We start from the raw sequence: 17,051 nt of genomic DNA on the forward strand, positions 1-17,051 counted from the left end.
TGTGGCCACGCGGCCAGACGCCCTCTATCTGAGCCGCGAGATGGCTGCTACACCCCAGCCCGGGACCCGGTGCGTCACACGAGCACTTGGCCTCACGCTTACGGGCCCGCAGGGGGCTGCGGTTTGGCGGGCGGCCGTGGCGGGCTGGGGGTCGGCGGGCTGGGCGTCAGGCCGGGTTCAGATCTGTTTCCCGAGTCTCCCCTCGGGTGTGATCCCATGACCCTCCAAGACACGGTGGCCGCTCGGGGCACCATCGCTGATGAAAAGCCGCACCCGGGAGGGCTACGGACGCCCGTAATTTGCCTTAGGGCCTCGCTCCGGGCCTGCACACCGCGGTCTCTGCCGACCTTTTATAAAAGTCCTCAGGACGGCTGACACGTATAGTCCAACCCTTTCACGCACTGCAAGGTCACCTGGCAGACGGCACGAGGGCCTGGAAAGATCTGGGGAGCACAGGCTCCTTACTGTTACATTGCGTGCTCTTTTCTCGCTCTCTGTCCCCAGCCTCAGACGTCCTCCTGGCCACCTGCCCTATGCTACGGCGCAGATGGCTTCTGGATTCAGAATGAACACCTCGGCTCCGTTTCTAGATCTTCCCACAAGCGGCGTGATCGTGGAAAAGTCACGTTACCTCTGAGCCCACATCGTCGGCTACAACCTCACCTCCTAAGATTGTCACAAGATCAAATGGGATGAGGTATGAGAAGAGCCCTGTCCGGCTCTAAGTATCTTCCTTAGGAGCCAGCGAGAGTCCTTCTGAAGCCACAAAGCTTTCACGGCTACCATTTGTCCTCCGGACTGCTCAACTCTTGGCACACAGCGGTTTCTAGACACGAGAGAAGTTCCTGGAAGCCTCTCGAGAAGTACGGGTCAGACTTCCAGCCTTGGTGACTCCAGTTCACTTAGAGGGTGTTGCTTTACGTGTCCCGAGACGATTCCGAGGCACCACCGCTGGTGCCTACCGCGTGCTTAGCACTTTCTTGGCTGGTTCAGTCTTCCGCGTGTTAAAGACTTAGATGTGAGTCCTCACAACCTTCAGAAGAGTAAGGGAGTCTGTCTGTCTCTAGCCATGCCGCCACTGCGCGGAGGGTGATGGGATGCCTGTGTGTGCTGTGCCTTGGTTTCCAAACCCTGTTTTATGCTCTGGTAACACAGATGGATATGGTTTTGTGTACCGTGTTTATCCTCTGTTATGGCAAATACTTAACACCCTGTCGCCCAACATGAAGCACGTTTCCCAGTGGACTCAGCCAGAGTAATTAACGTGTCTGTTTATTCATTTGCAGACCCGGTCGCATGAAAAGAACACGTTAATTAGACTCCGGCTTGATGGAAATACAGGGTAGGATGTTAATACCGCGCCCGCGGAGGCAGAAATGCTGGTCACTCCGGGCGCCTCAAGTCCCCGGGGCTCCTGTGAAAGAGCCCGTGCCCTAAAATGCCTCACGTGTCCTCAGCACCCCATGCTGTCACTACACACACACAGAAAGGGGCTGAGCAAACTGCACATTTGCAAAATGTAAACAAGGAGTTACAGCGCTGTACGATAATTACAGTGGCATTTTCCTGTATCCCAAGAGCACACCGGAGAGTGAAGCGTTAACTGTGCTGCTAGAAACCCCTTGATTGAAACAAGCTGCAGAAACTTTCTACCCAGCAGGCCAGGCCTTTGATCTGGGGAAGAGAGGCTATGGGGGGTGGAGGGGAACCCTCAGACCGAGTGATTGACTTTCTCTTTGTCCTTCCTGTCTACACCTACCGTGGGACATCCTGGCGTAAGGCAGGAGAACTGAGAACCGAGAACTGGGCTTGGAGCAGAGAGGTGCTCCGAGCTCCAGTTCCTGGTGTGCAAAGGAAATCCTGGCATGGATCTCTTGAAACAGATGCTGAAACTATCCTCCCCACCCCTGGTAATTTCAGTCCTTGCGAGACAGAAAACCAAGAAGGCAGAATGTTTGCAACGGTGAATCCAAATACCACGAGTGAAAAGTCCTGTCAAGACGTGTAATTGTGCATGGGATGGTCTGCTCTGTGAAGTATCGTACAAGAAGTCACTCTGACGTTTCATGGAGTAGAAGCCCAGAAGACAAAACAGTCAGTCCTCCTGAAGAATAGGGCATTTGGTGGGTATGAGAGCCTCGAAAGTACAAGAATCAACGTCGACCATAAAGGAGCCGTGGGACTTAGCTTTTGAACGTGGAGATGTAAAATAGTGACGGTTGAGGGGCACCTGGGTGGCTCAGTCGGTTGAGCCTCTGACTCTTGACTTGGGCTCAGGTCATGATCTCAGCGTTGGTGGGTCCCAGTCCTGCATCCGGCTCTGCACTGGTGGTGCAGAGCCTGCTTGGGATCCTCTCTCTCTCTCCTTCTCTCTCTGCCCCTCTCCCCCGCTTGTTCTCTCTCCCTCTCTCAAAATAAATAAACATCAAAAAAATAGTGATGGTTGAGGTAAGCAGGGAGAAATGCGTACAGCGGGTTCACTACTTAACTGCACGTAAACAGAATGGAATTTACAACACCATCACTTCATTTCACCCACCATTTCGTACAGACAACTAGGTTTCTCCCCAATTCACAAGCCTGAAAGTGGCATAGGTGAAACTACTCATCAGGAAAACTTGTGAAGTTTTTCTCCCCAAACTGCCACATCTGGGCCGTCCTCAAGAATACAACCTCAGATGGGTTGGTCTATTTCCTCTCCCTTTTGGGCAGTCAGGGACACCAAGCTCTAAGCCATAAGCTAAAATACTGAAGAATTTCTCTGCACAGAAGCGCAGAATGTCTTAAACTTTTATGTGTCAGACTAGCAAGAGGCGGAGTTTCCATCCTCAGGCAGCCAGAACCCGGTGCAATGTAGCATGTGAGTTAACTGGCGAGTCAGTGGGTAGACAGTTATGCAGGTTGTGGGCCGGCCTGGTGCCACCGGGGTCCCTGAGCTTTCCTGCCCCCCCCCCCCCCAAATGGCAGCAGCCCTCCGGTTCTTGTGCACTGCGGAATCCCATCATCAGAGGCCAGAAGGAAACAAGACTGGCTCGTGTGGCAAGACGGGCTTCAATCCCAAGACCGGGACGTGGAGAGTGTGGCCCACCGTGCAGTGGCGGCCGTGCCCTCAGAACGCTCCCCGTTCAAACGAATACTGACTGGACCATGCGCCGAGCGCTGCTGCAAGTGCTGCCGTGCCTGAGATTGAGGTTCTGTCGACAGGGTCCGGGACCTGCAACTGGTGGCAAAGGCAGTCAGCGAACACATACTTTAGATAGTGATGAGTTCCACGAGGGAAGGAAAACAGGGCCAAGCGATGGGAAGGGAGGACTGGACGGGAGGCTTCTCAGAAGATGGAGTGAATGACTCCGCTTCCTCGGGCCCAGGCCAGCCAGGAAGGTGCAGAGTGAGATCCCGCCCAGAGCTCAGGGTCGCTAAACCCGCCTCCGAGGTCGGGCCAGGCCCGCAGACCGGATTTCAGACGCTCTGCTAGAGCCTGGCCCAGGAAGAGCCGAGCGCCTTCCAGAGACAAGGGACTGTCGGTCCACGCCGCCCTTTTGCGCCAGGGACTGGAGTGGCTTTGAGCCGCGGACCCGCTCGGGGACAGAAGCGGCAGGGCGCCTGGAGGGCAGAGCGAAGCCCCGCGCTCCCGACACCCCGGCAAGGCCGGCGACCCACCGCAGCATCCCCGCTCCACTTGCACACTTCAGAAAGCAGCCGGGACCACTGGGGCGGGGGCCGAGCTCCCGGGGCGGGGCCTCGCGAGACCCAAACAAGCCCCACGTGGCAGGGGCGGGGCCGCCGCGGGGACGTCACGGCGCGCGCGTGCGCGTGTGCCAGCACGCGCGGGCGTACCCTTGCCGGGGGCCGTAAAGCGCGGAAGGTCGCGGTCTCCCGCTTCCCCGGAACTTTTTACTCCCTCCGCCCCGCCCCCTTCCCATTCCCAGTGCCCCGTTTCTGGCGGCGGGACCCCCGGCAACTGTTGTGGCTGCTGTCGCGCTGCCGCCGGGGTGCTGCTGACGGCGGAGCCCGCGGCGGCCCGTGAGGTAAGGAGACGGCGGCGGGGCCGCTCTGGCCTCCCCTCCGCGCGGGTCTCAGCGCCCCCCTTTTCGCTTTGGTCTTCCTCGGGGGTGGTCGCGGCCGCCCCTCGTTTCCTGTCGCTCCTGCCGGGTCGCTGGGGACTCCGGCGGCCCGGGGCGGGAATGGGTCTGCCTCGTCTCTCTCAGTCGGTCTGCGGTTGTGCGGCGTCCGGCCGAAGGGGTCCGGGGTCCGGGCCTTGGGGCCCCGTGCACGGCTGCCCCCGGGCCTGCGCTCCGGCTGCTCCAGGCGTCCGCGGCTCAGCCCGATGTCCAGAGCGGCCGGGGTGCCCTCGCTTCGGGCTCCCCGCCTCGGGCTTGCACAGCGCCTGGCGCGGGTTTGGCTGGTCTCGCCCGCCCTTCTCCCTCTGCAGGTGCAATCGTTTTCCCGCCTGGAGACGTGCTGTCCGCCTCTGCTTCGCTAACTTGTACGCCTGCTGCAGGGTGCGGCAAGCCGAGTTACCGGGAAAAGTGTAGGCCAGGGTGGTGAACTGTCTTCGTGATGTTTGGTCACTCGGGACCCCTGTGAAGGACATTCACATTAGATTCGGGAATCTCTGTAAGCGTGACCTCCGGGCACGCGGGGGGAGGGGGGGGAGGGTGGGAAGGGGAGGAGGGGTGCCGGTGCCGGGCCACGGGGCACACTTTTCCAGCGCTAGGGATATGTATTAATTTCTTAAACTTGCCTGATCACCTGGTGGCACGTTTTGACAGATACTCCCCCGGGACCAGCAGGATCAGACTCTCCAGAGAAAGAGCCTGGGATAGTGTTGGGGTTTTTGTCTGTCTGTTTGAAAGAAATGTCCCAGGTGGCCCTTCTGCTGAGGCAAGAGTGGGAAGTGTGTCGGTGGAGCTCCACTCACTAGGCTTCCTTGTGGCCAGCGGCCCATTTGTACACACGCTGGGACCATACAGGGGAACAACCCAGAGGGACTTGGAGCTGTCCCTTGCTCTTCTTGTCGTAAGCAGGTGTGAGCATAACCAGTCCCAATATTGAGGTTGCCTTAGCGATTCTTCTTAGAGGGAGAGAATATTATAGGGCCATCTTAGTTTTTTGGTTTTTGTTTTTAAATATAACTTATTTTAAACCTGGCTACACCTTTTATTTCTTTGTCTTTGACATCTTCAGATTCTTCTCTACCGGCCTGGGTGGCTCAGTTGGCTGAGTGTCCCAGTCTTGGATTTGGCTCAAGTCACGATCCCAGGGTCGTGGGATGAGCCCCAGATCCGGCTTCATGCTCAGCGTGGAGCCTGCTTAAGATACTCTCTCTCCCTCTGCGGCCCCTCCCCGGCTCCTGCTGGCTCCCTTTCTCTCTCTAAAAAACAAAAAAAACCCGAAAACAATTTAAAAAAATTACTCTATGTGATTTAGATATCCCCTGAAATCTTGGAGCCTAGCCTCAAGATCTCAGAGTCCTCACTGAATTTTTTCCCATCTCGTTTATTGTATATTCTCATTCCTCCGTTGATTATATTTCCTAGGTGCCTACCCTGAATGCCGGCAGAATCACGTTGAAGCGGTAACTGGTCTCAGCTCCCAGAGAGCTCCATTGTAAGAGGAGACTAAAAACTAGCACTTACTGAGTGCTTCTCGGGTGCCAGTTACCATGCTTTTCCTGTATTGTCTGACGTAGTCTTTGTGGCAACCCGGCCAGGCAGGTGTTCGTAGCTCACCTTGTGGATGAGGAGCCTGGAGCACAGAGGTGGAATGACTTGCTCAGAGCCATAGAGCTGATGAGAGGTGGGGGAGATTTTCAGACCCATACCTGTCTGCCCCCAAAGCCTGCATTTTCAGCGGGGTCGTTGTGCCGTTTCCCTGATTGGCAAACAGGCCGTGACAGTGTGGGAGGCTCTGTGCTGGAGAAGTGCAGGGTGTTGTGGGAGAACACAGAAGAGTCACCTGAGGCGGTATTGGGGGAGAGGGGGTCTGATAAGCTGCGAAACAGGGTGAGAGCTGAGGGGATTATCCATGTTTGGGGGGCAGGGGGGCAGGAACTATGCCGTGTGGTTCGAAGGAACAGTGTGCCCAGATCCTGGGGGTTTCAGAGAGACTCAATGCCTGTCCTGTTGGAGGAATTATGAGTATGTCCGTCTGGCTGGAGAGGAGAGAAAGAGACCAGAGGTCAGGAATGAGCCTGATGATGAAGGATCTTGCACACTTCCTGTTGAGGAGAATGCTTTTTTTCCTCAGGGCATCAGAAAGCCATTGCAGGGTTTTGAGTAGGGGTGTGAACAAGAGTTTCATTTGAGAAGCCTCCCTCCACGCCCCTCCTCGGAAGGATTGAGGGGGGGTGGGGAGAATGGTGTGCGGAAGCCCTGTCGGGAAGCTTCTGCCTTCATCTGAGCGGGGATGGCGGTCTGTACTCAGGTAACGGCAGTGAGGAGGGGGAGAAGTCGATGGTCTGAGGGAACTGTCGCCTGTGGAATTGTTAGTCCATGACGGTTGGCCGTATAGAGGAGGTGAGAGAGAGGGAGGAACCCAGGGTGACACCTGGGATTCTTGTGTATGGTGTCACTGCGGGACACAGAAGTGGAGCAGATTTGGAGATTGAGGCAGGTGGGTTTCCCTTCTGGATGTGCTCGGTGTGACCCACGGGAACCCAAGTGGACATGGCCATTGTTCAGCTCGAGGTGCGGATGTAAAGCTCGGGACTGTTGTGGGCTTAGACGTCAGTCTTGGTACGCGTGAAATGACCCTGGAGGGTGGCAAACTGAGAGGAGAAGCTGGTCCCAGACACCCCGAGGGACAGCAACACAGAAGGATGGGCAGGGGAGAGAAGGCGGTGTAGATGTGACCGGGGTAGTCGGTGTCAAAACAGGGACAGAGTGCGTGAGTAGCGGGAGCGATCGGCGGTGTTCAGTGCTGTGGAGAGGGTGAGTGAGATGGGCCCAGTGTCCCTGGAAGGTGGCAACAGTGGCATTCTTGGTGAGAGCAGTATTCCGGCATGCGGGACAGGAGCTTAACCGCTTGGGTTCAGGACGGTGGAAAGGGGGGAAAGTGACAGATACCATAGGAAGCCCTTCTTGTCAAGTGAAAAAGACAGGTTGTGACGTCATAGTAAATTTTGGTGTAACCCGCCGGCAGACTGTGCAGTCACTGAGGTGTAACAAAAAGGACTTTAAGACAGGTGGTGGCACACGGGTGGATGTCAGGGGAGCACGTGCTGCAAGATAAATAAGTCTGGGGAAATTTCATCAGCCCTGGAATTGAGTATTTTGCATGATGGGAGATCTTAATTTCCTTCTGCGTTTGTGTTGTTTACAAAGACCACAATTTTTATAATTCAGAATTTGTAAAATTAAAAATCAGCATTGGAAGACTGTTATGGAGCCTTTCTTGTATTTCTTAAGTCAGTTGGGAGGGACTTGAGCATATTAAAATGCTGAGGACTGGAGGGGACACTGAAGGTACGTGGAAGGGGACAGTTGATGGAGCGGAGTCAAGGGAAGGAAGGAGAGAGAGGGATCCAGGGCACGTGGGGAGGGATCAACTTTTGACCCTACGAGGTTGAAGGAAGAGGTGGTCGTAGATGCAGGTGGAGTTTCAGGGGTTGAGGAGACAGGTTTTGCGTTTGGAAGGAAGGAAGGAGGTGGGGTACCAGGTTGGGAGAGGAGCAGTGTTGTGGGTTCAGCACCTGAATGTCGACAGACATCTGCCTGTGGCTGAACACGCAGTGGCCCGGGGCTCGCTACGGGGTGCCTGCTAGTGTGAGCCATGAGGGAACAGGGTCTTTTCAAGCATGACCAAGTGGTAATGGTTCTGAAGGGAGAAGGGTGCCCGCCTCCCCCCCTCCTGATGGCAAGGTCAGTGGGACGGGCTGGCCACGTGGCAGTGGCGTTTCCCTCAGTAGAGCTGTGTCTCTGTTGAAGCAGAGGTGGAGAGAAGCTAGGTGAAGGGCTGCGTGTTCCAGTCTGGAAAGGATGTTCTGGAGGACACGGTGGAGAGGTTTGGAGGGGAGGACAGCAGAGAGAGAGAGAGAGAGAGAGAGAGAGAGAGAGAGAGGGAGAGAGGGAGAGAAATTGGTCATATGGAGATGAGATTGTGGGAAGTCTGGCTGTGGAGAAGCTTCTGTCTTGAGACGGTTTGGCGGGGACCAAGGAGGTGAGGCCTGGAGATCACCACAAGGTGGCCAAAGTAATCAGCCCTGCTTGGATGGGATTTCCTTGGGACGCAGTGGAGGCCTGCTCGGTCTCAGTTCTGAGATCCTGTCTGATGGATGGGCACCCACACCTTAGCCTTGGACGACCTGGGCCGTCGGGGGCCCTCCGTGGGTCCCGGGCTGGTAGCGGCGTGCTGGTGGGCGCACGGGCTGCCAGGGCTCTCCTCTGAAGTGTCGCCGTCTCCCCACACTCGGAGACCGTGCCTTCGCCCACAGGGCTGTCTGCAGTTTCTTAAAAATTGAACAGTCCTCTTATGCCCTTAGAGTAATTCTCCCTGGTGGCCTGAACCTGTCCGCTCCCTAATCTACCTCATGGTGTTAGTCATCTCCGAGGGACATGCGCTTGGTCGCAGCTTGTGACTCCCGTGGTTCGTCATAAGCCCGCCATGACCGGTCCTCCCCTGCTTTCAGGAAGGGGCCGTGGGACCTGGCGTCTCCAGTCCGTGGCCTGTGCAGACGCGGGGCACGCCGTCCCTCACTGCGGCTTTGGGTTCGTTTTCTCTTCTCTTCTCTTCTCTTCTCTTCTCTTCTCTTCTCTTCTCTTCTCTTCTCTTCTCTTCTCTCCTCTCCTCTCCTCTCCTCTCCTCTCTCCCTCTCTCTCTCCCTTCCTTTCCAGGACCTCATTCTTTGTCACCGCCTCTCCTTCCTCCCCCACCTCTTTCCCTCTTCCTGGCCCTTCTCGCCAGCCCTGAAACAGTCTCCGTGGCTCCCACCTTTACAGACAAATAGCCTTGCTCCACCCCCATTCTCTCCTCCTGTCTGGGGTTTCTGCTCCCTCCGGGCAGCACGTGAAGAAGCTGTGCACACTCCCTCATCTCCTTGCTCTTGAGCTTGCTCTAGTCCGTGCTTCGTCCCTGGCACTCCCCTGGGAATGTCCTCTTTGAGAACACCAAGGACCTCTGTGTCGTCAAGTCCCAGCAGGCACATGGCCGTCTTGCTCCATCCCTGGCCACCCTCTGTAGTGAACCATCTCCTCTCTCGGCTTCTGTGACACCTCTGCCCGGTTCCCTTTCCGCCGCTCAGCCGTTTGGACGCTCTGTGAGTCTGCCCCAGCGCGCAGTCCCCCGTCCAGTACTTTCTTTCTCTTGCCAAGCTGTGCCTGCTGGGGAGCCTCAGAGTTGTTCCTCAGACTGCCGGGTCTCCGGATACCCCATGTCTTCCCCAGGCTTCAGGCCTGGTTATCTAGCTGCTCGGCACTTCCACGTGGATGGATGCCTGCTAGGTGTCTCGCCCTTGACACCTCGGTATGCGCGCACGCGCCCTCACCGCCTCCCTCTCCCTCTCCTTCCCGCCTCCCTCCGCATCCCTAGTCCTTCACACCTTAGGAAGTGGCACCCGTCGCTTAACCTGGAAAGTTTGCCATCGTCCGTCTTTCTCCCGCTCCCCATCTTAACATCCGGTTTGTTGGCAAGTTAAGTACTGTCATTTCACCATCCACAACGATCCAGTCATGGCTCTGACTCCACCGCCACCATCCTTGTGTGAGCCTCCGTGCCCTCCCTCTTGGACTCCTGCGGTAGCTTCCTAGCCCTGCCTTTCCTCCAGTCCAGTCCCCAGTGTGGAGCCAGGCTGATCTTAGGAAGAGCGTATCGGATCATTTCATTCCCTGCTTTAGTATTTTCCTTTGCACTTGGAGTAAAATCCCAGCTCCTCGTGAGGCATCCAAGCGCTTGTGTCATTGCTTTCTGCCTGCCTCTCCGGCCTCGTCTCTGGTCGACTGTGCCTTGCCGTCGAGCTGTGGGCACACTGGCCTCCCTTCTGTGCTCGGACTCCTTAAGGTGTGCCTCCCCTCAGGGCCTTTGCGTGTGCTTGTGCCTCTGTCTGGATGAGGCGTGATGACTATCATTCTCTGTTGCCTCCTTTTCTTTTGTCACTAATCCGGCGCACTGAGTACAGTGGAATGAAATCTGTTTGCTTTCTCTGTCTAGTTTGAATTGGGGAGAATCTCCTCTTTGGCCCAGTGGGAGCACATCTCCGAGCTGCTGACTGACAGACGTGATGTTTTCCCGGTTGCTGTCGGTGGCCCGGAGACAAAGGACCGGCCGAGGATGGCAGAACTGGTCGTCGGGGAGAAGCGGTGCGCCAGCTGCCGAGGCGCATTCTGTCGCCCTGCCTGCCCAGGCACAGGTGGTCATCTGTGGCGGTGGAATCATGGGCACATCCGTGGCCTATCACCTCTCCAAGATGGGCTGGAAGGATATTGTCCTTTTGGAGCAGGGCAGGTAAGGACCAGACGGGACCCGGCTTGGGGCCATGTTGCACCAACTGCGTGGGCTTCCCTCACCCCCTCTGCTCCCGGTAACCTGTCCCGGCAGTGGCTGACCTGTCGCTAAGTAGCATGAGAACAGTCACGGAAAGGCGAAATCTCCTGTCCGTGGTTTCACGATGTGCAATACCCGTGTTTTTGGGCTCTGAGACAGGTGGCAGATGCCGCGAAGCCGAGTATCCGAAGAGGGTGCGTTTTATTTCAGGGTCCGGGCACATCTTACCATCTTGTTCTCTGGGTAGGGGCGGTCAAATGGCAACGTAGACCCCGTGACTCTGGAGCTCCCTCTATGGGCTGAAATGAAATTGGCTGCATCCTGTCTTCTTTCTGTTCCTTTTTTTTCCCCCACTGAATTAACTTATTTTAGAGCCGTGCTAGATTTACAGAACAAATGCAAAGGTTGTACCGAGTTCCCGTGTGCCTCACGCCTGTGTGCACCTGGGACTGACATCTTAGGTTGGGGTTACCGTTAAATATGATGAATCAGTATGGATACCTTATTACTGACTAAGGTTCACACTTGGTACAAGTTGTCTCACTTTCCCTTAAAGTCCTTTTTTGTTCTATTGCCTACCAGAAATTGAATGACATTTAACAAGTCTGTTGTAAATCTCTCCGAATAGGCAATGCATTTACACGATTCAGAATTAAAAACTGTAAAAGAGTGTGCAGGGAAAGTCTGCTTCTCATCCCTGACTTCTAGCTGAAGTTTCCCTCGCTGGAGGCAAATTAAGTTCCTGGTGTGTCGTTCCAGACACCCCCCGTGTATATAAGCAAACGTGTTGGTCAGTGTGTACATGTGTACGTGGGTCTTCACTTGCTATTTTTTTCTCTTTTTTTGTACAAGTTAGTAGCATATTAAGTAGTGCTCCTCCCGTGCTGTTTTCATTAGGATTCCCATATTGTTGCAGAAGAGCATTCTCGTGCCTTTTTTATGGCTGCGCGGCGTCCCGTCGTGTAGGTGAACGCCAACATTTGAAATCCCTCTCCTGTCGGGATATTTAGGTTTCCATCTTTTGATATCACAGTCGGTGCTAGTAACGAGGGTCTTTGAACTAGTTGCATTCACAGATATGCGAGCCTACCTAATAGCATTTTGGATCCATCCCGCAGGCTGGCCGCTGGCTCTACGAGGTTCTGTGCCGGCATCCTGAGCACCGCCAGGCACTTGACCATCGAGCAGAAGATGGCAGACTATTCCAACAAACTCTACCAGCAGTTAGAGCAAGAAACAGGGATCCAAACAGGTAAGCAGGTACTCGGCCATTTACTGGTCTGCCTGTGCCCCGGACTCGTTTAGTCAGTACCGTATGCGGTCCGACGCCACGCCTGCCTGGGGATTTTAGTTGAGGCTTGAGTTTCAGTCCGAGCTCTGCACTCGTCCTGGTCTCACCTCGGGCAAGTGTGTGAGCGTGTTGAGCTATCTCCCGTTTCCTTATCTATCGAGGGGATTCGGTCATTATCTCGGATCCTATCCAGATGCCAGAATTCCTATGATGTGAAAGTTTTCCTGTGCCATTTCCTAGTTCGCTCTCTGAAGTATGTATTAGGTGGCCACATCTGGCTCCTGAATGAGGAAGAGAAGGAAGTGCTTAAGTTTTGGTGCTTGACAGTGAAATCGTAGTCTGGGCCACTGAATTTCACCAGCTGCGCTTAAGGATATTTGTGACTGTAAAGCTTAAGCGTACGTTACCCCTTGTGTGCGTCACCAAGGGAAAAGAACCCGGGGAATCGTGAGCCGAATACGACTGGAGCAGGTAGAACGGGGAGAGCAAGCTATGGGGCGGTCCCAAATGATAACAAGTAGGAAGCAGGTCTGTCAGCTTGTTGCGAGGTGACGGACTAGCCAGAAGCCCAGGGTTGGGCCTGTGTCGTAGCTGGTGAAACCGTTTGGCGGCCGCGGGAACTGTCCTAAGCGAGTAGCTGGGCCTAGTCGCTCGTGTAGCTCAGGGCTGCTCTTCAGAACACCTGCGTGATTCACATCACAGAGAAGTCAAGACTCCCCCTGACAAGGACGGTGGCTCGATCTGTGTGCCAGCTGAGGTGGCTCTGCCATGTGGTCACGGGGTACGCACGGCCTGTGGCTCACTTTGCCGGCCAAGTGGGAATTATGTGGCATATGACACAGTTTCCACTGGGGAAGGTGAGATTATAATCATTAGAGATTCTGACGACAGACTACGGTTTTCTAGCTTTCCCTTTCATATAATTCGTACTCTGGTGCAGTGTGACCTTGTTTGTCAATTCTGGGTTAAGATGAGCGTCCTGTAACAGGATCGGGTAGATGTGGCAGTGGAGAAGGGGAGATGCCAGGAGAGGAGCTACAGGCAGGCAGGAAGAGGCTGTACATGCTTGGGCACGTGAGCAGGGTTCCCCGGCCGGCCCTGCGCTGGCCCAGTGCTGAGAGCGGGCGCCTCAGCCGCCTCACCCTGGTCCCTGCCCGGTAGATGAGCCCGACTCCCGTGGTGTCCTCGCTCTCGGCCAGGCTTGCTTTTGAGAGGCGAGGACTCGCGAGCGAAGACGGTAAATGTGCTTGGTGCCTGCCGCTGCACCGTCTCGGGCTTCTGTTAGGGAAGATGCGGGATACGCGCGGGACGGGCGGGAAGAGTCCCTCTGGGTTGGATTTAACTTGATGGCAACCGGTACTTGAATCGGGTATCTACCAGGGATTGAGTCAGCAGAGGGTCCGTGTAATGGGCCCAGCGCCAGAACCGCTGACTTCCGGTCCACCGGTTCAGTTCCTCGTGCTTTGCCCGGCCTTGTGGTGCTCAGCTGGTTGGGTGCTAGAGGAATCAGGTCCTAGGCCTCCATTCCATAAGGTAAAACAATTTCCTTTGAGTTTTGGGTCACCATGAAACCCTTATTAGGTCCTGTATCCCCTTGATGCTTGTGGGACAGCACGGAAGTCAGGCAAGGGAGAGTCCGGGGATCAGTCAGTCCGTCACCCCCAGTGCAGTTTAGCGGTGGTGCAGTGAAAGGTGACTTGGGGTACCCCGATGGAAAATTCTGTACCCGGCAGAACGCGCAGGTGTGTGCTGCTTGGATCGCTGCCAGTCAGTGGGCTGGTTTTGAGACATTAAATGAAGACGAGTGACCTGTGTACAACCTGGACTTCACGATTAGGATACTACATGCTAATCTTCTGAAAATAGTTCATTTACGTGAGGGGTATGTTCCCTACTTAAATATTGTGACACATCAGTACTTCATGCAGTGCCTGTTCCAGACCATGTAGCCCACGCGGATCTTTTTTCTCCAAATTTTGCTTTACCTTTGTCGGTGCTGTTTATTTAAGAGTTTATCATAGGCTCTTTGTCCCATCTTTTTATTGGGGATTATTTCTCCACTCTGTGTTACTTTCTTGTTCCTCAAATACAGAAATACTTTTAAATATATTTTTAAACATTTATTAATTTTTGAGAGACAGAGTATAAGCAGGGGTGGGGGGGGGGGGCGGGCAGAGAGAGGGAGACACAGAATCCAAAGCCGGCTCCGGGCTCTGAGCTGTCAGCACAGAGCCCGACACGGGTTGTGAACTCACGAACCGTGAGATCATGACCTGAGCCAAAGTCAGAGCTTAACTGATTGAGCCACCCCGGCGCCCCCAGAAACATTCTTAATAATAGTTAGATGAGGGGCGCCTGGGTGGCTCAGTCGGTTAAGCGTCTGACTTCGGCTCAGGTCACGATCTTGCGGTCTGTGAGTTCGAGCCCCGCATCAGGCTCTGTGCTGACTGCTCAGAGCCAGGAGCCTGTTTCAGATTCTGTGTCTCCTTCTCTCTCTGACCCTCCCCCGTTCATGCTCTGTCTCTGTCTCAAAAATAAAAAAAATAAATAAAAACGTTAAAAAAAATAATAGTTAAATGAATGTGTTTTATTAAGTGCTCTTCAAATCAGCTCATATAAATAACTCGTCGTGTTTGTTTATACCTGCAGAGGAATGTGCCATAGTATGTGTTGGTTTGTTTATCCATTTTCCCCTTACCTGACATTTACAGTTTCATCTTCTTTTTTTACTCATTTTTTTAATGTTTATTTTTGAGATAGAAATAGAGCATGAGTGGGGAAGGAGCAGAAAGAAGGGGGGGGGTACAGAATCCAAAGCAGACTCCAGGCTCTGAGCTATCAGCACAGAGCCCAATGCAGGGGTCGAACCCACGAACCGCAAGATCATGACCTGAGCCGATGTCAGACACTTACCGACTGAGACACGCAGGCACCCCATAGTTTCCTCTTTTTTTTTTTTTTTTGTTCTAAATAATGATGCAGTAAAGATCCTTGTCAGTATATCTTTGTTTTCTCTTGTTATTTCTAATGGATAGATTTCTAAAAGGTGGATAATTTGAGCAAAGAGTGTGTGTATTTTAAACTCTGCTAGGTATTGCCAGATCAGCCTCTGAAAGGGCCACCCTCTCACCATAAGTGTTTGAGAGCAGTTATATCTTTTTAGTCTTTCAACGCTGGGTATTACTTTTTATATTATTTTTTTCTTAAGTAATCTCTGTGCCTAACATGGGGCTCCAACTCATGACCCTGAGATCAAGAGTTGCCGGCTCTACCCGCTGAGCCAGCTAGGCGCCCAACATTGGGTATTATTCTTTTTGCTAATCTGAGAGATGGAAGAAGTTATCAGATCCTAATTTGCGTCTCTTTCTTTTAAACATTATTTTGTGGGTTTATTGGCTGTTTATATTTCTTTTCTAACTCGTCTTTTAATATTAGATGTGTACTTTGTTCTTATTGAATGTAAGAGTTCTATTTTATGGCTTCACACCTGTAACAGGAAATTTTGTGTCAGAAAGCTCTAGACCAAACTTTAAAAGTCCTCTGTGGGAAAACAACAGACCATTAATCTTGTTAACAGGTGATATGTTGTTATCACAGGTGGTTCTGTTGGGAAGAGCACAATTTGACATCATGTGTGAAATGCGATGCGTTGTGTAGCTTTGTATACAGTGACACTCTCCTCCCATGTGGGATCTTTGGTAGGAAGTAGGAAGTGACTGCTGAACCCTTTGCAGTGAGATTCAGAGTGTGATGAGCCAGTGAATTACTGGCCAGGATCACTGCACTGGTCTGGTGTAGCTACAGTTTTTATTTTTTATTAAAAAAAATTTTTTTTAATGTTTATTTTTGAAAGACAAAGTGTGAGCAGGGTGGGGGGGGGTGGGTAGGTGAGGGGGACAGAGGATCCGAAGCAGGCTCTGCTCATGACCTGAGCCAAAGTCGGATGCTTAACTGATTGAGCCACTGAGGCTCCCCTAGCTATAGTTTTTAAAAGCCATTCTCTGAAATTTCAGTTCTCCAAACTTAGATAGACATTCTTGTCATGTCAGGGAAGGACATATTTATCTGATGGTTTCAAAAGAGATGAGGAAAATGTTTAAATGATCTTCTTGTACTGCCTTTTTAAGGTGGCTCAGTCAGTTAAGCATCCAACTTGGGCTCAGGTAATGATCTCACAGTTTGTGAGATCTCACAGTGGGTTCGAGCCCTACATTGGGCTCTGTGCTGACAGCTCAGAGCCTACAGCCTACTTGGATTCTGTGTCTCTGTCTCTTTCTGCCCCTCCCCTGCTCATGCTGTCTGTCTCTTTCTGTCAACAGTAAATAAACATTTAAAAAATTAAAAAAAAAAAACCAAAATGGTAGCTGATTCAGTTTTTTCATTGTTAGAACTGAGAGTCATTGCACATTAGGGGGGTCGTCACTGACCAAAGCATGATCACAGGTGTGTCATATATGTTGACTGCAAAGAGCAGGAATCAACTCTGGCCAGCGTGGGCAAAAGGAGTTTGTTGGAAGGCCCTCGGAGCCAGTGAGTTGGCAGGAGGCTGCCGGCTGGAGCAGGCAACGTGGAGGCCAGGCCGTGGGGAACCCACAACAGGTAGCCCCTCAACTGAAACAGGGCCGGTCTGGCCAGGACACTGCTGCTTCCGAGATGACTGGCCTCCAGCCATTCACCCACTTGCTCCAGACCCAGTATCCCAGGGGGTCTGATTGGCTGAACTTTGGCCACGTGCCCATTGGCCATGCTGGGGAAGGAAAGGGTGGGTCTAGCTCCTGGGTGCCCATGTCGTGAGTGGCCTGCATTTAGGGCCATACTCCCACCTAAACCATGAGGAGAAAGCCTAAAAAGACCAAAGAAAGAGGTGGGTTCTGGGGGTACATTCCCCTCCCAAAGGCTTTGTAGCAACAGTTATCTCTCATTTTGACTTTAAGAGTGATTATTTAAAGGGGCACCTGCGTGGCTCAGTCAGTTAAGCATCCAACATTGGCTTAGGTCATGATCTCACGGTTTATGAGTTCGAGCGCCACCTCTGGCTCTGTGCTGACAGCTCAGAGCCTGGAGCCTGCTTCAGATTCTGTCTCCCTCTTTCTTTGTCCCTCCCCCACTCATGCTCTGTCTCTCTCTCTCAAAAATAAACAAACATTTAAAAAAATAGAGTGATTATTTAAGATGTACATTAAAATCCTACTCACTCCGCCCCAAACCCCAGCTGAGTATGTTTGGATGGGGCTATGCCAGGACCGCTCACGTGTCTTCTAACCTGTTACCTAGTGGGCTC

At 53.3% G+C, this 17,051-nt stretch overlaps 1 protein-coding gene across 3 annotated transcripts in view; it reads left to right on the forward strand.

The window, feature by feature from the left end:
* The first annotated feature begins 3,767 nt into the window (after positions 1–3,767).
* Positions 3,768–17,051, forward strand: part of PDPR (pyruvate dehydrogenase phosphatase regulatory subunit) — a 35,345-nt gene continuing 22,061 nt past the window's right edge. Inside the window, exons 1-4 of one of the 3 annotated variants that reach the window (XM_081791559.1) lie at positions 4,084–4,617; positions 5,541–5,799; positions 10,147–10,440; positions 11,598–11,731. In XM_081791559.1, the coding sequence (XP_081647685.1) occupies positions 10,217–10,440; positions 11,598–11,731 (358 nt within the window). In that variant the 5' untranslated portion in view covers positions 4,084–4,617; positions 5,541–5,799; positions 10,147–10,216. Of the gene's footprint in view, positions 4,029–4,083; positions 4,618–5,540; positions 5,800–10,146; positions 10,441–11,597; positions 11,732–17,051 lie in introns of those variants that run through there. The other 2 variants (XM_081791560.1, XM_081791558.1) reach the window with 2 other exon arrangements.

Source organism: Panthera onca, chromosome E2, assembly GCF_046562875.1.
Source record: "Panthera onca isolate mPanOnc1 chromosome E2, mPanOnc1 haplotype 2, whole genome shotgun sequence".
In the NCBI taxonomy this organism is placed as follows: domain Eukaryota; kingdom Metazoa; phylum Chordata; class Mammalia; order Carnivora; family Felidae; genus Panthera; species Panthera onca.